The sequence below is a fragment of the Colius striatus genome, chromosome 17, assembly GCF_028858725.1.
Source record: "Colius striatus isolate bColStr4 chromosome 17, bColStr4.1.hap1, whole genome shotgun sequence".
Taxonomy (NCBI): Eukaryota; Metazoa; Chordata; class Aves; order Coliiformes; family Coliidae; genus Colius; species Colius striatus.
In genome coordinates this window covers 15,586,741-15,607,947 of record NC_084775.1, presented here as the reverse complement: position 1 = coordinate 15,607,947, position 21,207 = coordinate 15,586,741, and the positions used below count along the sequence as shown (strand labels likewise).

Here is a 21,207-nt window from a genome sequence, read left to right as displayed (position 1 = left end):
GTTATTTTTCTTGGAGGGGACAGTTCTGGGGAGAGTTTGAGAGGCTGTTCCTAGAGGGGAGCAGTTTGGAGGCTGTTCTTTGTGGGGGATGTTCCAGGGAGGGTGTTCCGCGGCCGCTCCGGGCCGGGCCGCTGCCCGGGTGCTGGAGGGGGCGGGCGGGGGCTGCTCCCGCGGGCGGGTCCCGGTGCCGCCCGCCCCCGGAGCCGCGCGGGGAGGGGCCGCTCCCCGGGACGGGCCCCGCGGCGACTCGTCGGCGCCGGAGCCTGCGGGACCCTGCGAGACCCTGCGAGGGACGGGCCGCGGTATGGGCCGAGAGCGGAGCGGGGGCCAAGAGGGGTCCCGCGGAAACGGGGGGCGGCACGACCGGGAGAGGGGTCGTTCCGGGACACCGGGACCGGGGGGGGCACGGGGACAGGGATAGGATGGAGCGCCGGGGGCGGGACACGGGGAGCGGGACAGGATACAGGAACCGGGGCAAGGCACGGGGACGGGGGCTGGATGAAGCCCCGGGGGCGGGATACGGGGAGCGGGGGCAGGACACGGGGAGCGGAGCAGGATGGAGCCCCCGGGCAGGATAGAAAGGCTGGAGCAGGATGGAGCCCCCGAGGTGAGGAGGGGACTGTGGGCTGAGCTGGGCAAGGTCAGTGCAGCCCCACGGGCTCCCCCAGTGTCCTGACCCGTCTGGTCAATTTGGGAGCTCACAGCTCCGAGGGCAAGGTGCCAGTGTTCGGGTGGGTTCCCACGGGGAGCTCTGGGGAGGGGGTTCCCAGCGGCTCAGAAAGTCTCCGGCTGGACGGGGCCGAGCCCGCGGCTCTCGCCCAGGTGAGCGCGGCTGGGGCAGTGTGGCTCGTTTTGGAAGGTGGATGGTTCCCTCCGGATGAGCGTTTCCACCGGGGCTGAACGTGAATGCGATGTGGTTTCGGTGATTCACTCCTACCCGGAGCCCTTCGTGTCTGAGGAATACTTTCATGTGGCAAAGGCTGCACCACCCGCTACCGGGGCATCTTCCCTGCTGCCCGCCCCAGGGCTGGCCCTGCACAGCCCTGCCCCGTGCTGGGGATTAACTGGGGATACTGGTGTGGCTGGGAGGTACCTTGGTGGGAAGCTGGGGAGAGGTGGGAGTGCAGGTGGGGAAGCGAGCGCGAGGGTTTGTGTTGGATGGGCACACGGTGAGCTGAGCCTTGACTCACTTATTCCGTGGGGTGAGGAAGTCTGAAAAGTAAGAACCCAAACAACTAACAAGCCAAATAAAACCCCATTGACGGCACCTTTCCTGGAAGCAGCTGTGCCCAGGGGAGCACCAGGGCTGACAGTGAGCCCATCATTTTCCACACCACCTTCTTGCCCAGGAGGCTGGTGGCAGTTCCTGCCCCACCTGCCCTTTCCACTTGTTCCCTCGCTTCTGCCCCATGTCTCTCTGCTCTCTGACCCCACGGGCATCCCTGGGGCTGCTGCCTAGCCCATGTCCCCAGTCACTTCCTGCAGGGCACTGTCTGATGCTGGTGGCTCCCCAGCTCTACCCTGTGCTGCCTGTGCCAGCCTGGGCCGTGTTTGAGCTTTACTCTCATGCTGTTGGGATTCCCAGCACAGCTCCGTTGTCCAAGGACAAGTTGGCTGTGTAGGGGCCTGTGTTTGCCTGGGGTTGGGGTGTGAGACCTGTGGGCTTTGGCAGGTGCCTGTGGAATTTCTTGCAGAGAGGGTGAGGGCAGGGAAGTCAGCGAGGAGGAGAAACCGTGTTGGCTCTGCAGCTTGTCCCCCATCTCCTGGGGCTGCACTGTCCTTGTTGCATGTCCTCCAGGGCAGTGGGGAGGAGGGGGCCACTGCCTGAGGTCCCCCCAGCACTGCTGCAGGATTTCAGGCCATTGGCAGCCCCCATGGGACTCGCTGCCTGATTAGAAGCGCTTTACCCAGCAGAGATCCCTGTCTGCCCCGCGGGGCCCAGCCTGCCATTGTGGCTTGTTGGACAAAGCTGCAGCTCAGCAGCAAATGATACGTTTCCCGGCTGCTTTTTCTGTCCTGGGACTCGGAGGGAGGGCTGAGCTCCCCCGAGGCAGGAGCTGGGCTGAGCTTTCACACTGTGTTTTGGTAGAAAGCAGGGCTGGAGGACAAGCTGGGGTCACTCACCTGCCTGGTCATGCCCCTGCCAGTGCTGCCTGTCCAGAGGGACCTGGCAGGCAGGGCACTGCAGCTCCCGTGCCATGGTGCAGTGCTTTGCTGTCCATGCTGGGAGCGTGGCTCTCCTGCAGCCACATCTCCCTCTGCACAACCTAAACCCGTAATTTCTTGTCCTAACCGCTGCTCCTGCCCTCCTGTGGGCTGTGCCCCCCCTGTGCCATATCCATCCCCCCTCTCAGTGCCCGGCGAGGGCCACCGAGCCCTCCAAGGGCTGCGGGAGTGGTGGGAAATGAGGGAGCAGCCCCAGCCGCAGCCCCAGCCCCGCCGTGGTGGCAGCTCCCCACAGCCTCCAGGAATGTTTTCTTTGCTGGGGCGGCAGATGGGAGCGCACAGGGGCTGCTCTGTGCCCTGTCCTGGGCTGCTCCCAAGCCGACCGCAGCGGGGAGCGGCCGCGGGGCCGGGCTCACCCTCACCCGCCACGGCTGCGCTTTGAAGCCGTCGGCGCCGCATCAGTGGGGCTGCACAGAGACCAGGGGTCCCCAGGGCCGGCTGGGCACCGAGGAGAGCTGCGACTGGCAGGACTGGCCAGGAGACCCTGCGCTGTCAGGAGTCCTGCCAGTGGCCAGGGTCAGCGCGGGACCTGCGTGAGGGCACGGTGTCCCGTGGGAGAGGACGGGGAGGGACACAGGTTGTTTGGGCATGACGCAGGATTTTCCTCTGTCAGGTCTTCTGCTCTGGGGGAAGGCGCTGGGGGCTGCAGCCACCCCGGCAGGGCTCGTGCCTGTCCCCCAGCCGGGAGCCATGGCAGACACCGAGGACCCCCCGCGCACCGCTGCTGTGGATGCTGGGGAGGGCCCCGGGGATGATGGGTCCCTCCAGAACGACTCCTTCCCGCTCTCCTCGCTGGCCAACCTGTTCGAGAGCGAGGACACCCCGTCTCCCACCGAGGCAGCCCGGGGTCCCCCCAGCACCGGGGACGGGAAGCAAAACCTTCGCATGAAATTCCACGGGGCTTTCCGGAAAGGTGCCCCGAAGCCCATGGAGCTGCTGGAGGCCACTATCTACGAGTCCTCCGTGGTGCCCGCGCCCAAGAAAGCCCCGATGGACTCGCTCTTCGACTACGGCACCTACCGGCACCACCCCAGCGAGAACAAGCGCTGGCGCAGGAGGGTCGCGGAGTGAGTACGGCGCTGCCGGCGCCGCCGGGGCTCTGGGGTGGGCACGGGGATGGCAGCAGGGGCCGGGCACAGACCCCACCGGCTCTCTGCGGGGTGCTGTGGGCCGTGCCACGGCGTGTCCGCGGTGCCGTGGGGCTGGGAGCTCCCGTCCCCTTCCCCCTGAGCCGTGAAAGGGACTCTGTGTGCGCAGCCGCTCCCCCGGCCGGGGCGGCCGCCCGGCTCCCGGCGTGAAAGAAAGAGCTTTTCAGGATGGCCTCCACCCTCCCGCGCCAGGAAACCGGAGCCGGGGGGAGCAGCCCGCGGCCGGGCACACAATGTCCCTCTGTGCCGGGCACCTGGGGCGGCTGCCGTGGCCCCCTGCCACGGTCCCCGCCCGGCGGGAGCTCGGGCTCCTGGGTGGGCAGACATGCAAAGAAGGGGTGGGCGCCGGGATGCCGCGTGTGCCCCTGGCCCCGGAGGTCCCTGGCTGCGGCAGCCGCCTTCCCTCCTCCCCCGTCCGCGGTGCCCGGGGCTGAGCGGGGCCGCGCGTCCCGCTGCCGACTGCTCCGACCGGTCTGGCTCGGTCTGCGGTGCTGGAGCGTGACCGAGCCCGCGGCCGGTCCCTGCTGGGGGCACGGCAGGGGCCAGAAACGCTGCAAGGAGCCGGCAAGGTGCCCCCCACTCTCCATGAGGGGATGCTGTGGGCGGGGAGGCTGCCCCGGCCCCGTGGGTGACCCCAGCCTGGGGTCCCTTTGGGTGCCTTTGCCCTTTTCTGGCAGCCGAGCAGCCCCGAGCTCGTTGCACAGGTGGGAAACTGAGGCAGCGGCTCCTGCCCCCAGCGCTGGCACTTCTCCTGCAGGAAGCAGGCTCCAGGCGTGAAGGGGCCGGCTCCCAACCCACCCCCCGTCCTCAAGGTCTTCAACAGACCCATCCTCTTCGACATCGTCTCCCGGGGGTCCCCGGCCGGCCTGGACGGGCTCCTCTCCTTCCTCCTCACGCACAAGAAGCGCCTGACAGATGAGGAGTTTCGAGGTGAGCACCTGGGGCTGGCCCTGTCCTGGGAGCCCGGGATGCTGGGGCTGTGCCAGGCTGCAACGTGTGGTGCCTGGGAAGAGCTGGGGGTCTCTCCGGGGGGTGCAGGGCCGGGCACCCCCATGGCTTGGGGGGCTCTCCCCAGCCTCCTCCCTCAGCTCCTTCCACTCCCAGAGCCCTCCACGGGGAAGACCTGTCTGCCCAAGGCACTGCTCAACCTGAGTGGGGGCAGGAACGACACCATCCCCCTGCTCCTGGACATCGCCGAGAAGACGGGCAACATGCGGGAGTTCATCAACTCCCCCTTCAGGGACGTCTACTACCGAGGTGCGGGACCCCGGGGGGGACCGGAGCAGGAGGGACCCCGAGGGGGATGGAGGATGCTGGGGACCCAGAGCAGTGAGGAGGCTGGGGAGCTCCAGGGAGTTTGGGGACTGGAGCAGCAGGTGCCCTGGGAGGGCTGGGGATGCAGGAGAAGCCGCGGGGTGAGGTGGGGGCTGACAGGCACCGGCGGCTCAGGTCAGACAGCGCTGCACATCGCCATCGAGCGCCGCTGCAAGCACTACGTGGAGCTGCTGGTGGAGAAGGGAGCGGACGTGCACGCCCAGGCCCGCGGCCGCTTCTTCCAGCCCAAAGACGAAGGCGGCTACTTCTACTTCGGTGAGCGGGGAGGGAGCTGGCGGGGCAGCGGCTGCCCCCCGGGGATGCCCCCGCGGCGGGGGGAGCGCGGCGTTGTTGTGACCGCGTGCTGTGCCTGCAGGAGAGCTGCCCCTCTCGCTGGCCGCTTGCACCAACCAGCCCCACATCGTGCACTACCTGACGGAGAACGGGCACAAGCAGGCGGACCTGCGGCGCCAGGACTCCCGCGGCAACACCGTGCTGCACGCCCTGGTCGCCATCGCCGACAACACCCGCGAGAACACCAAGTTTGTCACCAAGATGTACGACCTGCTCCTCGTCAAGTGTGCCAAGCTGTTCCCCGACACCAACCTGGAGGCTCTGCTCAACAACGACGGCCTGTCCCCGCTCATGATGGCTGCCAAGACCGGCAAGATCGGGGTACGGTGACCCCCTGAGCTGGGACCCCTCTGCCCTGCCGGCCCCCCAGCTCTCAGCTGAGCCCTGTTGCACTCGGTGCATGGCCCTGCCAGCAGCAAGCAGCGTGGTTTCTGTCTGCAGATGGTGCTGGAAACCTGCATGTGTAGCCTATTAGCCTATCTAATTAACCTTTCCCTAATTAACCCAGGCTCTCAGCACATCCCTTCCTTTCCCCTGACTTGCCCTTGTCCTCTGCTGGCGTGGCCAAGGGAGTCATTAACAATGCAGCAGCTGCAGTGATGTCTCTGCAACCCGGGAGCACCGTGGGCCCCTCTGGGTGCAGGGAGGGGGTCGGGGTGTGCAGCAGCAGAAGGGGAGATGCCGAAGTGTGGGGAGAGGAGAGGGGGGTGTCCTGGATGAGCAGCCTCCCTCTGGCAGATCTTCCAGCACATCATCCGTCGGGAGATCGTGGACGAGGACGCGCGGCACCTCTCGCGGAAGTTCAAGGACTGGGCGTACGGCCCCGTCTACTCCTCGCTCTACGACCTCTCCTCGCTGGACACCTGCGGGGAGGAGGTGTCTGTGCTGGAGATCCTGGTCTACAACAGCAAGATTGAGGTGAGGAGAGCCGGGGGGAAGCTGCGGGGGGGAGCTGCAGGGTCGGATCCCCACTGACAGAACCCCCCTGTCCCACCAGAACCGCCACGAGATGTTGGCCGTGGAGCCCATCAACGAGCTGCTGCGTGACAAGTGGCGCAAGTTCGGCGCCGTCTCCTTCTACATCAGCGTGGTCTCCTACCTCTCTGCCATGATCATCTTCACCCTCGTTGCCTACTACCGCCCCATGGAAGGGCCTGTGAGTCCCCAGGGCACTGTGGCATAGCCCCATGGGCCAGCTTCTTCTGGCAGGGGTGTTTGCTGAGTCTTTGCCCCGGGCAGCCCTGCCTGCCCTGGGGAGCGGGAGCAGCTCAGCCCTGGCCTTTCCCTGCAGCCTCCATACCCCTACACCAGCACCGTCGACTACCTGCGCCTGGCTGGGGAGATCATCACCTTGCTCACCGGCATCCTCTTCTTCTTCACAAACGTCAGTGCAGCGAGCAGGGCCGTCCTCTCGTGGCACAGCCGAGCGCTTGTGGTCTCCACACAAGGAGCAACTCCAGGGCAACAGCCCCGTGCCCGAGGCATCAGCTCCTGTCGCGATGCCCTCCCGGACACTGGGACCCTGCCCACCCCAACCTCTCCTTCTCTTCCCCCAGATCAAAGATCTGTTCATGAAGAAGTGCCCAGGCGTGAACTCCTTCTTCATAGATGGCTCCTTCCAGCTGCTCTAGTACGTGGGGAGTCCCTGGGCTCCGTGAGCCACAGCAGCCTCGGGCAGTAGCTGGTGGTGGCTGTGGGTGCAGACTGTGAGCACGACTCTCCTCCAGCTTCATCTACTCGGTGCTGGTGATTGTCACGGCGGGGCTGTACCTGGGTGGCATCGAGGCGTACCTGGCTGTCATGGTCTTTGCGCTGGTCCTGGGCTGGATGAACGCTCTGTACTTCACCCGCGGGCTCAAGCTGACGGGCACCTACAGCATCATGATCCAGAAGGTCTGGTGCAGCTGGGGGTTCTTCTTGCCCGGCAGGGCTGGTCCTGCTATGGATGTGCAGCCCAAAAAGAGGGTCCTCTGTGCTTTCTTTGCAGTTTCTTGTGGCTCACTAAAGGGCTGGTCTCAGCCCAGCTGTCCTTGTGGCGTGGCTTGGTGACGGTGCTGCGGCACACAGCTGGGCACCGCGGTGCAGCACATCTCACCCCACTCTCCATCACTTGCAGATCCTCTTCAAAGACCTTTTCCGCTTCCTCCTGGTCTACTTGCTCTTCATGATTGGCTATGCATCAGGTAGGTGCTTGGCCAGTGAGCAAGGACAGGTCCTGTGGCACATGATGGCTCAAAGAGAGCCTCAGCTGGTGTGGAGCTGCGTGGGGGGCTGTTGCAGACCCCATTCTTGCTGCTGCCCTTATGGATGTGCTGTCCCTTCTCCCCCAGCCTTGGTGTCTCTCCTCAACCCGTGTCCCAGCAGCGAGTCCTGCAGCGAGGAGCAGTCCAACTGCACAGTGCCCACCTACCCATCCTGCCGGGACAGCCAGACCTTCAGCACCTTCCTGCTCGACCTCTTCAAGCTCACCATCGGCATGGGTGACCTGGAGATGCTCGAGAGCGCCAAGTACCCCGGCGTCTTCATCATCCTCCTTGTCACCTACATCATCCTCACCTTCGTGCTCCTCCTCAACATGCTCATCGCTCTCATGGGTGAGACTGTGGGCCAGGTCTCCAAGGAGAGCAAGCACATCTGGAAGCTGCAGGTACTGCTCCGGGGGCTGCTGGGCAGGGGGCTCCAGGAGCTGCCTGTGCCTGCGAGGCTGCATCGCCCTGAGCTCCATTTAAGCAGCACCAGCAAGGCGAGGGACCCCCCGTGCCTCTATCCCCAAGTGGCTGAGGGTCCCTGGTGTCCTTGGCAGTGGGCCACCACCATCCTGGACATCGAGCGCTCCTTCCCGGTGTTCCTGAGGAAAGCCTTTCGCTCGGGGGAGATGGTCACTGTGGGCAAGGGCACCGACGGGACGCCCGACCGCCGCTGGTGCTTCAGGTAAAGGCAGGTGCCCTGGGGAGCCCTGGGGAGATGGGCACCAGGAGCAGCTGAGCCTCTCCCACCACAGCAAGCAGCATCTCGGGGTGCCAGGGCTGTGCATTCATATGCTTGCCAGCTTGCATTCATCTGGAGGCAGGTGGCATTGCCAGTGGTGGGATGGCACAGGAATGCAGCTCTCTCCCAGCTCCCAGCCACCCCTCTTGGTCTGACCTTCCCCACAGGGTGGATGAGGTGAACTGGTCCCACTGGAACCAGAACCTGGGCATCATCAGTGAGGACCCAGGCAAGAGTGACACGTACCAGTACTATGGCTTCTCCCACACTGTGGGCCGACTGCGGAGAGGTGAGCACAGTGCCACGGGCTGGGAGCATCCCTTGGGGGCTGGGGGATGGTGTGAGCACAGTGCCATGGGCTGGGAGCATCCCTTGGGACATACTTGAAGCCTCTACTGAGCCCCAGGAGCAGATTTGCTTTGGGAGGTGGGGGCTGGGGGCTGAGCAGGGCCAGGGGAGCAGCTCCTGGCTCTGACAGACCCCGCTGTGCTCGCAGATCGCTGGTCCACGGTGGTGCCACGAGTGGTGGAGCTCAACAAGAGCTGCCAGCCTGAGGAGGTGGTGGTGCCTCTGGGGACTGTGGGGACGACAGAGGCGCGGGAGCGGCGGCACGGCCAGGCCTCCAGCTCACCCCTCTAGCACAGCGGCTCTGGGAGCTGACAGACTCTGCCCCGGCCCCCGGCACAGCTCTGGCACAGCTCTGGCACAGCCAGCGGACTGGGCTGGATGGTGCTTGTCTGCTCCTCAGGGATTTGTGCAGCCACTGTCTCGGCAGGTATCCAGCCCGGGTCGGGGGGCCTGGCCCTGCCTGGCGGTGCTGGGGGTCTCTGGCTCACACAACCACGTTGCAGTGCCACCGCTTTGCTTTGCCGCGCCAGGGCCGTCGGTCGTGCCGTGCTGGGAACCGCTTGCCGCGGGCAGGGAGCGGGGAGCGCGGCCCCTTCCCCCCACCAAGGCCAATGGTTTGTGCCTCACGTTTTTTGCACAAGATTTATATGACTATTTATTTAGTAATAAAGACTGAGCTGCCACCAGCTCCTCCTGGCAGTGCCTGATTCCAGCCGGGAGAGCTGCAGCAGTCTGCTGCTCCCCGTGCCGTGCAGCGATGGCCACCCAACACCCTGCACTCACAGTCCTCTGCAGACAGACCCTCCTGTGATGCCCTGTGCTGCTTTCAGCCTACTGCCAGCCTGGCAGGGCACATGCTGGTGTGTGGTGGGCAGAAGCCTCCAGGACACAGAGTAGAGTGTGTGAGCCTGGTGAGACAGGCAGGGCTGCACCAAGCAGGGGGTTGTGGCTGTACCAAGCAGGGGGTCGTGGCTGCACCAAGCAGGGGATCGTGGCTGTACTCAGTAGGGGATTGTGGCTGCACTGAGCTGGGGGTTGTGGCTGCCCACATCACCCAGCATTGCTCTCCTGGCCTTGGCTGCTCTGCCTGGGGGCTCCTGGCCCTGGCACTGCTGTGCTTATCTGGTGGTGCCTGGCTATGATGTACAGGTGCAGTGCATGGCTGCGATGCATGGCAATGATGCTTAGCAGTGGTGTATGGCCAGGGTGCATGGCTCAAGTGCAGGGTGATGGTGCAGGGCTGCAGTGCGTGGCTGTGGTTCATAGCAGTGGTGCATGGCTATGGTGCATGGCCATGGTGCATGGCTGCAGTGCAGGGTGATGGTGCATGGATGTGGTGTAGGGTGATGATGCATGGCCATGGTGCGTGGCCGCGGTGCAGGCTGATGGTGCACGGCCATGGTGCGTGGCCGCGGTGCAGGGCCGGGCATGGCGTTCGCATCTCTCCCACAGGAGGGCAGCAGAGGCCGCGCAATGGCGAGTCCGGCCCCGGCAGGCGGGAGGGAGCCGGGGGCCAGCGGGAGATGCGGTTGGGCAACCCCAGGCTGAGGGTCTGCAGCCGGGCCGGGCACCCTTCCCATCGTCCCTCCGCACCCCTTACCCCATCCTCGCAGCCATTGACCTGCTCCTGCCTTTAGTGCCCTCGGGTGCCCTTGTGTGCCACTCTGTGGGGCAGTGCATGGGGCTGAAGTACAGGGCCTGGGGCTGTCCCATGGGTGCAGGATGAGCTCCTGGTGGGATGGGCAGTGGTACAGGTAGCACTGCCTCAGCGGGATGCTCCCCATCCCATCCCATCCCATCCCATCCCATCCCATCCCATCCCATCCCATCCCATCCCATCCCACCTCTCTAACCACGGTGCCCCTTTGCTGCTCATCTCCCCCCACAGCCACCCATGATGGTGCAGTTTCCTTTTGTGCTGGATATTGTGTAGGTCTGAGGAACTGATGTGTGTGTGCACCAGGGGCACGATGGCATGGTGGCACAGTGCCATGGTGGCAGAGCCTGGCCAGGGCCCTCAGGCAGCCCTGCTCGGGAGGTGGATGGTGTGGCAGGGACTCTCCATCTCCCACCCTGATCACTCGCCGTTAGCTCTAAGTGCGCTGTCTCCGTTTAAATGTGATTTACATACATCTCTCATATTGTGGTTTAAGTATTTCCCCAGGGTGAGGGAATGAATAAGTTTCATTATCACTACTTAGGAGCGACTGAGGTTTCAGCTCTCAGCTCACGCTGCGTAATCGAATGAGGAGCTCAGGCGGCTCCTGCTTCCACCACAGCTCTTGGCTCAAGATGATCAGCTTTGCTTTCAGCCAGCCAGACCCCACTGGGCTTGTGGTGGCCATCCCTGGCTGGGCAGTGTGGGGTGGCTGGGGGTACCCCAGCACAAGGCTCAGCTGCCTGGTGTGCCAGGGTGGGCTCTGTGCTGTGGCTGCCTTTGTCCGTGGCACTGGAGATGGCATTTTCCAGTATCATTGGAAAGAAACTGTTTTCTTCCCACCTCTTGTACAAACTCTCATATCCCAAAGCCGAGGAGCCACATGGGTTGAAAGCAGTTGGGATGCAGGAAGAGCAGCCCTCGCCATGGCACAGCAGCTTGTGCCATCCTGCCAGCCCCTGCCATGGCTTGGTGGCGATGGGGACACCACGGCCACAGTGGTGACATCCTCTGATGGCACCAGCGCTGCAGGGCTGGCGAGGGACCCTTTTCCACCCTGCCCTGCACAGCCCCGAGCTCTTGCCCCCCTCTGCCTTCAGGCCTGGTGGGGGGCATCCTGGGGGCTGGTGGGCTTGTGCACAGCCCCCTCCCTTCCCCCTGTGCCACCCTGCCAGCAATGACAACGCCAACAAAGGGAGCAGAGACGCGCTTGTCAGGGCCGCGGAGCACGGGAGCAAATGTATTTTTAGATAAATCTAAAGCTTAATTTGTGAAGCTAATATCAATCAAAGTGAGAGATGGGCTTTTTTAAGGCCTCTTGCAGCCGTGCAATTTATACTGCCTGTCTCTCCTCCTCGCTCCCAAGCAGCAACAGCAGCCGCTGGGTTTAACATCAGCCCCGCGCACGCCTGCCGGGGAGAGGGTCGGTGCTTTAACAGGGAGGTATTGGCAGACCAGAAATGGCCTTGTTACCCCTCAGAGCGTTCCATGGGCTGCTGCTCCCTGGCAGGGTGTGGGAGGGCTGTGGGCCCTGGGTGCTGAGGGTCCCTGCCCCATCTCCAGCCTGTGTCTGCACGTTTTGCATCCCCGTGGCCTCACCTGTGCCCGCTGGAGCCGGTGCTGTGTCAGTCCTGGATGGAGGTGAGGACACATTGATTTTGCATTCCACGTTTGAAGTCTGGCTGTGCACAGTGAAATCCTCTGAGGGGAGAATTAACCTACTAAATAATACCCGCCCTGCGCAGCTCCTGATGCAAGGTAACGACTGCCCGAGCTCCTGAGTTAAGGGTGGGTGGGAGATGTGATGGAGGCAGCGCTAATGAACCCCCACTCCCAGGGGCATGGCGATGGAGCAGAGTGTCTAATGGGGCCCTCAGTGATGTTTCTGGCCTGGAGAGGGTCCCCCTGCTTTGGTAGCCCCTGATGCTTGGGGGGAGCCCCCTCTGAGGGGCCCAGCACAGCGGAACAGCCGCCCTTCAGCCTCACCTTCCTTTTGATGTGGCAACTTCTTAATGAGAAAGATCTAAGCCAGCATTTTCCTCCAGACAGTCTAATGTTCAGCTGCAGGCAGGCGATGGCATCTCCCCCTCAGCCCCATCCCCACCATTAACCTCTGTGAACATTTCCCTTTGTCCCAGTTGCTCTTTGTTCCCAGGACAGGCTCTCTGCTGCTGGTGCTGGGAGCAGATCCCCTCGGCAGCAGTTCCCTTCCCGGTGCCAGGAGCAGTTCCCCTTGGCAACAGTCTGACCCCAGCAGCCCACTGGAGCCCTGGCTGCAGGGTGGCTCTGGGCGTGTGGCTGCAGGGCTGTGTCCTGTCCCCATCCATGGAACAACCCTGGGGAGCAGCACAAGGGCCAAATATCATTCTACTAAAGGCAAACCGGTGCTGTGCCTCCTGTTAGCACCTTCCAGCCCCTCTCCATGGTGTTTTGGGTGTCCCCTCATGCACAGCTCAGGCTGGCAGCTCTGGCACAGGTCCTGGCTGTTCCATGCTGTGGGATGCACAAGCCTGGAGCCTGCAGCTCTGCTGGGCTGGGCACAGGGACTGGTCCCACAGCCAGTGATGGGCAAGTTGAGGCAGGAATCTGTTTAGAAATGCTCCCAATTCCGCAGGTGGCAGATCCAAGCAATCCTTGCCAGAGCCCTCGCAGCTGTGCCAGGGGGTGCAGGGGTGGGAAGGGGCAGCAGAGCCCCCACTGCCCTCAGCCCCCTCCCAGTGGGATAAGGACACACCATATGTCACGCTGCGGGACCTGGGGGGCTGGGGAGCCCTGCCCTCTGCCCAGAGCTATTTGGGATTTAATACTATTATCCTAATGCAACCAGCTCATTGTTCAGCTGGGAAGCTGCTGCAGGGGCAGAGCAAGGGGGTGGTCTGGGTTAGGGGAGGGCAGCACCCTCCCAGCTGGAGCGGAGCCACCAGAGAGCTCCTGCCCCAACACTGGGAATCTACAACTGCCTGGAAGGGGGCTGCAGTGAGCTGGGGGTTGGTCTCTGCTCCCCAGTGATGACAAGACAAGAGGAAATGGGGTCAAGTTGCCCCAGGGGAGGTTGAGGTTGGAGCTGAGGCAGAACTGTTTCCCTGAGAGGGGTGTCAGCCCCTGTGCCAGGTTGCCCAGGGAGCTGGGGGAGTGCCCAGCCCTGGAGGGATCCCAAAGCCCTGGAGCTGAGGTGCTGAGGGCCAGGGGTCGGTGCTGGGCAGGGTGAGGGGAGGGCTGGGACTGCAGCAGCTTCAGGGGCTTTAACAACCCAAATGACTGTGTGAAAATCCTCCTGCAGGGGGGGAGAAGCCGGTGGCAAAGTTGCCATGCTGCCAGGGGAGGTGCTGATACCACAGGATGGGGCCCTGGCCCCCAGCACCCATCGGGGCTGCCAGGGCCCAGCACCCTCCGGCGGGTGCACACGGGGCCGCAGCCGTAATCCCCCGGGATTTGGCCCACGTGCACCCACCTCCCCCCAGGCTGCCCGGTGGGTGCGAGGCAGCGGCTGGTGCTGGAGGATTAATGGCTCAGCATCGTTAGCAGGTTATTTATAGGTGTTCCTCGGTGCCCTACAGATCTGCAGCAGGAAGGTGTGGAGAGGGATTGGAGGGTCCTGGCTTAGGAAAGGGGTCAGGGGAGGCCACAGCAAAGCAAAGAGACTTCAGAGCACAGGTCCAGCGACACCTGGTTTTACTTTGGGAGAAACACCACCGGACACACCCCTGGAGGGTTTCCTGGATCTTTGTTTTTGTTTTCATTTCTCTCGTTTGTTTTTTTTTAAAACAGCACAGTGCAGCCAGCACTTGTCACAGTAGAATAGAATGGTCGATTTTAGTATAAAACAAAAAAAACCCAAACCAACCAAACAAACATTCTCAGAGATTTGTAAATGCACTTAGTGCTTGAGCAGGCCTTGCAGGGATACAGTACCTCTGTTCTGAGCACAATCACCTCGGGCTTCCTCGGGGAGTTTTCTCTCTAAACAGCAAAAACACTTCTGTACTCTGTGGCGAGGAGCCTGTTCCTTTTTAAATGAATAAATCTATTAAAACACATAATTACATTAGTGGATAATGGACCTTAATGAGTGTTTTGGAGCTGTTGGGTGTTGGGGGAGGGTTGTTAACAACAACAAAAAAGAAATGAAGAAGAAAAAAGGAGGTATGTGAGTGTCCCCCCAAACTGTGGGAGCCTCTGAGTCAGAACTGGGGGAGAACTGACACAAGGAGGGGAAAAAACCCCCCAGGCTGGAGGTGTGAGACCCGGGAGGGTTCCCAGGGGTGCTGTGGGGTTGGAGAGAGGGGTCAGGGGGGTCTTAGACCTCCTGTTGGAGTGAGAATAGGAGTCTGTGGCCAACATGGGGCCAGGGGGAGGAGGAGGAGGAGGAGGAGGAGGAGGAGGGGTGGGAGGAGACTGCATCAGGCAGCGCAGAGCCACAGCCTGGGCACCTAAAAATAATAATAAAAATAAAATTAACACAAAAAGAAGGAAAAAAAAAAAAACCTGTTCAAGTTTTCAAGTGTTTTAAACAGCCTCCAGCCTGTCCCCAGGTACCAGCTTCCACCAAAGCAGTGCAAGTTACAGACTTCAGCTACAGGTCAGGGCTGCCAGGCCAGCCCCGGGGGCCACCGAGCCCGCAGGCTGGGCACCGGCCACGGCACAGGGCTGTGCCCGGCCCGGAGCGGAGCCTCCTCTCCCTGGATAGCAGCAACTCGGAGCGATTCCCTGTTCACATTCGTGGAGATAAAATGATTTCTGAGCTCTATAGACAAGCGGTTCCCTCGGCCTCGGCGTCCGGCGGCTGCCGGCTCTCTCCAGTCCGGGGACCCCGGGGAAATGCCGGCGTCCCGGGAGCCCTTCGGGCAGCCCACCCCCGCGTCCCCCCTCCCCGTCCCCCCTCTGCCCTGGCTGCCGCGGCTCGGTACCGGCGCGGTGCCGCAGGGGAGCGCGGCTCGTGCCAAAGGCCCGGCCCTGGGTTTGGGAAAAGCAGCATCGGTCCCTTATCTGTAGACGGGCAGGCGGATGTGGGCGTGCTGGTGGTCCAAGAGCCTTGGCACGGACACGGTCTCGTAGCCCTTGCCCAGCATCTGCTCCTTGATGCAGGGCGGGTGGATGTCGTTGATGAGATACTCCAGGGACTGGAGGCTGCTGCTGAGGATGGAGGTATTGCAGGGCGTCTTGCTGGGCAGCCCCTCGGCCGGGGGCACCCCCAGCTCCCGGGGCCCGGCCCCCAGCTCCGGCGGGTTGTAACAGTCGCTGTTGGGGGTCACCAAGACGCTGTTCCAAGGAGGGGCGAAGTACTGCCCCACCGAGAAGTTGCCGTGCATGCAGTTCAACGGGGACGAGCCGACCTTGTCGGCGGCACCGCCCAGCGCGTAGGGCCGCGAGCCGCCCGCGCACGCCTCGGGGGACTTGCTGAGGGCCCCGCCGCTGCCCCCGCTGTACATTCGCAGGTGCTGCTGCTGCTTCTGCTGCCACACCAGGTAGTCCACGCCCTCGGGGTAGACGCCCGCCTTGGGCCCCAGCGCCGCGTTGGAGCCCAGTGCCAGCTCGCCGCCCTTGCGGCACTCGGGCAGGACGGCGCCGGCATAGGCCGCGGCGCCGGGGAAGGCCCCGTGCTTGGCCGGGCTGGGGTTGGCGGCCACGACGGCCGGGCAGCCCGGCTGGGCACCCTGAGCCTGGCACTGCTGATTGATCTGGTAGATGATGCTCTGGATGGAGGGCAGGTTGGAGGGAGGCAGGGCCAGGCTCCTGCCCGCCAGCGGCAGCACCGAGGCCGCCACCGTCACGTTGGGGGGCACGGGACCCTCCAGCTGCTTCTGGCTGCCGTGGTAGCTCAGCTGCCCGGCGCAGGAGGGACCTGGAGCTAAAGTGCTTGAGGCGGGGTAGGGAGCGACTCCCACCTGGGCGGGAGAGAGCTTAGTCCGCTTCCCCTCCGAGTTCTTCACCACGCTTTTGCCGGAGGCTTTGACGATGGCCAGCAGACCCTGGTAGCCGCCGGCGTGCAGGGGGTAGGGGCTGTAGCGTTGCCCCGTGGTGTCGTAGCCGTTGACCGTCCGGTTAAGGTGCTTGTGCTGGGGGACCCTGATGTTGGTGGGGAAGATCTTGATGGTCAGCGGGCTGTTGGCCACCTTCTGTGCGTAGGCGTCCAGCTCCGCGGGGCTGGGGTAGCGGGGGGAATGCATGGGTGCCGTCGGCTCGCCTGCGGGAAGCAGAACACCAGGTCAATCCCCTGTCGGCGTGAGGAGGGAGACCCAGCACCCAGCACCCCACACAGCAGCAGCCGCCACCGGGTCCCAGCAGAAACCAGGTCACGGCACCGAGCTGCCCCCTTCCCGCTGACGGAGTCACTCGTAAGTGGCCTAAAATAAACTCGGTGTGGAGAATGGAAATGTCACTTTACCCAACGGGGGAATCTTTCTCTGAGATTGGATTTAAACTACATTATACAAGCAATTTCATGGGTGCTTTGCGCTGCTACGAGAACCTCACCAAAAATGGAAAAGCACCGCATTTACCAGCCATAAATCAGCAGCTCCTATAATGAGCACAAAAATGTCACTTTTATGCAATTTTACAGATGAACAAAACTGGTGAAATTAGCTGTGGTAACCTACTGGAGTCAGCAAAAGCCACTGCAGGAGAAAAAAAATTATATATATGTATATATTTTTGTTCCTTTCAAACTCTTTCCCCAGCAAGTTTCTGCCATTCTGGTGTGAAAACTCATTTGTCGTACCCATTATACTTTCATTTGGAGTTTATCTTGAGTATCCAATGAGCCACCAACTGTGAAAATGATTAAATCTACAAAATCTATCTAATAGATGGAATAAATTAGGTGTTTAAAATCTTCACACACACACACAGAGGCACAGGCACATACACATTGGCACTCAGGTTTGCCCTCGAGACAGACCCCAAACTCCCTGGCCCTACCAGAGCACCTCTGCAGCAGAGCCAGGCTTTGAAAGGGAGAGGTGGTCAAATCGAGGGGTGTTTGAGGCTGACACACCCCCACCCAGAAGCCTCAGCCCTTCCAGGGGCCCTTACCCAGCTGCCAGGCAGTTTTGGAGGTTCCCAGGCACCCCATTGGAGCGGCACAGCAGGAATTTACCAGGCACATGGGCTGAGCATTCCCCAGCCCTGCCTCCCATTAAGCTGCTGTTATGGGCTTTTTACAGGTGTCTTAAATAGACATTGTTATTAACAAGTATATTAAGCCAATTAAAACCAGGGCCTTTGAGCAGGATTTAACGCAGCTGCTGGGAGGCAGGGGGCAGAGCACCAGCACCTCGGCAGGACACGAGTGGGGCTGCAGCACCAGCCTCAGGCACCTCCTGAGCACCAACTGGCCAACCACTGCAAAGGCCTTGAGCCTGGGGGGGCTGTGAGACCCCACCTGCCCAGCGGCATGGCATGGCATGGCATGGCACAGCATGGCGTGGCATGGCACAGTGTGTCTTGACACAGTGCAGCGGCACTGCAAGCCACGCACATCTGCATTCTCCTTCATGCCAGCACCACTGCCCTTGGAGGTGGCAGCACGGTGAATACTCAATTAACATGACACTAATTAGCTAGTGACACTTGCAGAATCCCTAATGAGCCCATGCCACTGAAATGCTCCTTTCTAAGCAAAAAAAAAAGGGGGCCAGTTGTGAAGGGAGCGAGCTGGCATCAGCCACGGGCACCACGCCACCAAAACCCCCCATGCACCAGGTCTGCAGCTGATGCCTTTGGGAGGGCCCCGTGCAGCCCCCCCAGAGCCACCCTCTGTGGTGAGACGGGCAGAGCTGCCCGGCTGAGCCCAGCGTGGCCAAGGGCAGCCCCCCGGCAGCCCCGGTGCCCAGGGAGCGCCGTGGCTGCCCAGGAGCCGGCCGGGGCAAAGCCAGGAGCCGCCTGTGTCGCCTCGAGGCGCCGGCTGTGTTGGATGTGACAAGGCAGCGGTGCGGTGTGTTGTCACATATCAGGGTGACGCACCAAACCCCCGCCGGGAAAATTACAGAGCGCCCGATTTGCCGGCGGCTCCCGGCACGCTGGCGGCTGCAGCGCTGCGGCTCCCTCCCTCCCCGCAGTAATTACTGCTTTCTAACGGGCTGTAATTACTGCGAGATGCAAACTCTGCCCAAGCTCTGCCCAAGCTCTGCCCAAGCTCTGCCGTCACCCGTCAGGCACACGCAGCCCCAGCCCCGGCCCCGGCCGAGCCGCCCGCTCTGCCCCCAGCCCATTAAACCATTGGAGCCGTCACACTGGGGCCGGGTGGGATGTGCCACAGACCCCTGGCTGGGGGCATCAAGGAAGTGAATGGTGCCCTGTACTTGGCAGCAGAGAGGCTGCAGCTCCAGGGCTGTGTCAGTGCTGGGCCCCTCACTCACTGCCACAGGGACACTGAGGGGCTGCAGCGTGGCCAGAGCTGGGCACTGAGCTGGGGAAGGGGCTGGAGCACAAGGGTGCTGGGGAGGGGCTGAGGGAATGGGGGTGTTGAGCCTGGAGAAGAGGAGGCTGAGGGCAGACAGCAGCACTCTCTGACACTCCCTGACAGGAGGCTGCAGTGAGCTGGGGGTCAGACTCTGCTCCCAGGTAATGAGCAACAGGACTAGAAAAAACAACCCCAAGTTGCCCCAGGGGAGGCTGAGGCTGGAGCTGAGGCAGAAGTGTTTCCCTGAGAGGGGTGTCAGCCCCTGTGCCAGGCTGCCCAGGGAGCTGGGGGAGTGCCCAGCCCTGGAGGGATCCCAAAGCCATGGAGGTGCTGAGGGCCAGGGGTTAGTGGTGGGCTGGGCAGGGTGAGGGGAGGGCTGGGACTTCAGCAGCTTAAAAGCCAAACAAAACAACCCTGTGGTTCTATGACAGTCACCCACCATCAGCCATTTCACCCAGAAGCTGTTCCATCAGCTCCCAGCTCCCTCGCTGGCATTCCCACGAGATGCAGCTGGCACAACTCCCCCCACTCTGAGCTCCCCCCTCTCTCTCTGACCTGCTCTATTTTTCCAGCCTGCACTCAATAACAGCTAAATAATTGAATCTGCTCGGCAGCCAAAGATTTGTTTTGAATTTTATTGGAATTTTAAATTGTTTTGTTTCCTCAGTATTTTATTACTGTAAATGGAAAACGCCTCGCCCGCAGCAATAATCCCAGGCCTTTTATATTACCCCCAGCCTCTGCTCAAAGCATTATTGGAAAGCCAGGCAGGAACGAGAAGCCATTATAATGGCAGCACAGGCTTATAAGATTATGCCTCCAGCTAAACAACTTTTTACTTTAGCAAATTGGCCACCAAACCCGGTTTGAGACTCAGATGTAAATCCCAGACCCCGACAGTGCCGTGATCCCCAGGAAATCTCGGTTTATGGGTCGGGGAGCTCTGGCCCTGTCAAGCCTGGAGCAGCTGGGGCTGTGCAGAATGTGCAAGGGGTAATGGGGATGGCTGAGCCAGGCTTGCCCTGAGAAACTGCCCCAAAGCTTCCCCCAGCATGTGCACTCACTGCTGGCATCCCCAGCATTCCCTGCATCCATCTCCTGCATCTCCAGCATTCCCTGCATCCATCCCAGCATTCCCTCAATCCATCTCCTGCATCCCCAGCATTCCCTGCATCCATCTCCTCCATTCCTTTCATTCATCTCCTGCATCCCCAGCATTCCCTTCATCCATCTCCTGCATCCCCAGCATTCCCTTCCTCCATCTCCTGCATCCTCAGCATTCCTTTCACCCATCTCCTGCATCCCCAGCATTCCCTTCCTCCATCTCCTGCATCCTCAGCATTCCCTTCATCCATCTCCTGCATCCCCAGCATTCCCTTCATTCATCTCCTGCATCCTCAGCATTCCTTTCACCCATCTCCTGCATCCCCAGCATTCCCTTCCTCCATCTCCTGCATCCTCAGCATTCCCTGCATCCATCTCCTGCATTCCCAGCATTCCCTTCCTCCATCTCCTGCATCCTCAGCATTCCCTGCATCCATCTCCTGCATTCCCAGCATTCCCTCATCCATCTCCTGCATCCTCAGCATTCCCTTCCTCCATCTCCTGCATCCTCAGCATTCCCTGCATCCATCTCCTGCATCCCCAGTGTCTCCTGCACCATGCCTGCCTGCAGCCACAGCCTGCAAAGGACTGAGGGTGAAGAAAAGATGGGAAGGAGGGGAGGGAATCTCCCTGAAGCCATCCTTGCAGCAGGAGAGGCTGAGGCTAACAGGAGGCCCACGATCCAGGGCTGGTGCTGCATGGAGTTGGCCACACAAACCCACAACAGTCCCCAATTACCCTCAGCCCCGGCCCCGGCTCCGCTGGGACACAATGGGCGCCGGCAAAGCCCAGCTGCCGGGCCCCTAATTAACCCTGGTTTTAACTGTACACTTTTAAAGGCACTAAAGCGGTTACAAAGTGGAGAACAAGGCAGGGTTAATAGTGCAGACCTAAATTGCAGGCCCGCAGGGCCTGGGCCCCGTAGAAATAATAGACCTGTCTGGGCTGCTCAGCTGTCAGTCAGGCAAACAATTTGGCACCCGAGGAGCTCGGTGTCGGCACAGGAGTGGCAGCATCGGGGCTCTGGCAATCAGTGTCTGCTCTGGTAAAGCAGCTGTGGGATCAGAATGGCACCAGGAAGGATGCTCAGCACTGGGAAGGATGCTCAGGAACAGGAAGGAGGTTTGTCACTAGGAAGGATGCTCAGCACTGGGAAGGATACTCAGCACCGGGAAGGATGCCTGGTAACAGGAAGGATGCTCAGCACTGGGAAGGATGCTCAGGAACGGGAAGGATGCTTGATAATGGGAAGGATGCTTGATAATGGGAAGGATGCTCAGGAACAGGAAAGACAGAGAGGATGCTCAGCACCGGCAAGGATGCAGTCCTTCAGGAGGAGTACATGAGGGCCTGGACACGTTTCTCTGCTCCAAATGCCTTGGCTGCTCTGCCCAGCCTCCCTTCACCTGTCCCAGTGCCACATTCACCCCGGGAAGGGGCATTTCCTGGGGGTCACTCTGTGCCAAACATCCTGCCAGACCTCACCCTCCCTCCCCACCATCACCCTCCCTTCCACATCCTGCCCTGCCTCTCTTAGAGGCAAGCACTGGTGTTTCCAGCACTGGGCTGGTGCTTCCCTCCTGCTCTGCCTCCCTGAGCCCGTGGGGCAAAAGGGCAGCAATTAGTCAGGATGTTTAATTTGTGCAGGGCAGGAGGGGGTGGGA

At 61.7% G+C, this 21,207-nt stretch overlaps 2 protein-coding genes across 4 annotated transcripts in view; one reads left to right on the top strand and one right to left on the bottom strand.

Annotated features, from left to right (window-relative positions):
• The first annotated feature begins 216 nt into the window (after window positions 1-216).
• TRPV4 (transient receptor potential cation channel subfamily V member 4) lies at window positions 217-9,066 on the top strand. 2 transcript variants are annotated; one of them, XM_062009970.1, is made up of 16 exons: window positions 217-302; window positions 2,840-3,293; window positions 4,132-4,304; window positions 4,479-4,631; window positions 4,824-4,964; window positions 5,065-5,363; window positions 5,781-5,960; window positions 6,040-6,198; window positions 6,334-6,426; window positions 6,599-6,672; window positions 6,770-6,935; window positions 7,159-7,225; window positions 7,373-7,689; window positions 7,846-7,973; window positions 8,198-8,319; window positions 8,527-9,066. In XM_062009970.1, the coding sequence occupies exons 2-16, from the start codon at window positions 2,917-2,919 to the stop codon at window positions 8,667-8,669; spliced, it is 2,592 nt and encodes an 863-aa protein (XP_061865954.1). In that variant the 5' UTR covers window positions 217-302; window positions 2,840-2,916; the 3' UTR covers window positions 8,670-9,066. The 2 variants fall into 2 exon arrangements, with proteins under 2 accessions (XP_061865954.1, XP_061865955.1); XM_062009971.1 differs by lacking the exon at window positions 217-302 and adding an exon at window positions 542-607.
• A 5,932-nt stretch (window positions 9,067-14,998) lies between these two features.
• FAM222A (family with sequence similarity 222 member A) overlaps window positions 14,999-21,207 on the bottom strand; it is a 28,263-nt gene continuing 22,054 nt past the window's right edge. For both annotated transcript variants that reach the window (XM_062010224.1, XM_062010222.1), the window contains exon 3: window positions 14,999-16,219. In XM_062010224.1, the coding sequence (XP_061866208.1) occupies window positions 15,018-16,219 (1,202 nt within the window). In that variant the 3' untranslated portion in view covers window positions 14,999-15,017. The remainder of the gene's footprint in view (window positions 16,220-21,207) is intronic.

Excerpts from the sequence above, each read along its gene's own strand:
- TRPV4 (XM_062009970.1), top strand. The coding sequence starts at position 2,917 with ATGGCAGACACCGAGGACCCCCCGCGCACCGCTGCTGTGGATGCTGGG. Across the intron at positions 4,632-4,823 it reads CAGGGACGTCTACTACCGAG|GTCAGACAGCGCTGCACATC; the intron begins GTGCGGGACCCC and ends CCGGCGGCTCAG. Across the intron at positions 7,226-7,372 it reads CATGATTGGCTATGCATCAG|CCTTGGTGTCTCTCCTCAAC; the intron begins GTAGGTGCTTGG and ends CTTCTCCCCCAG.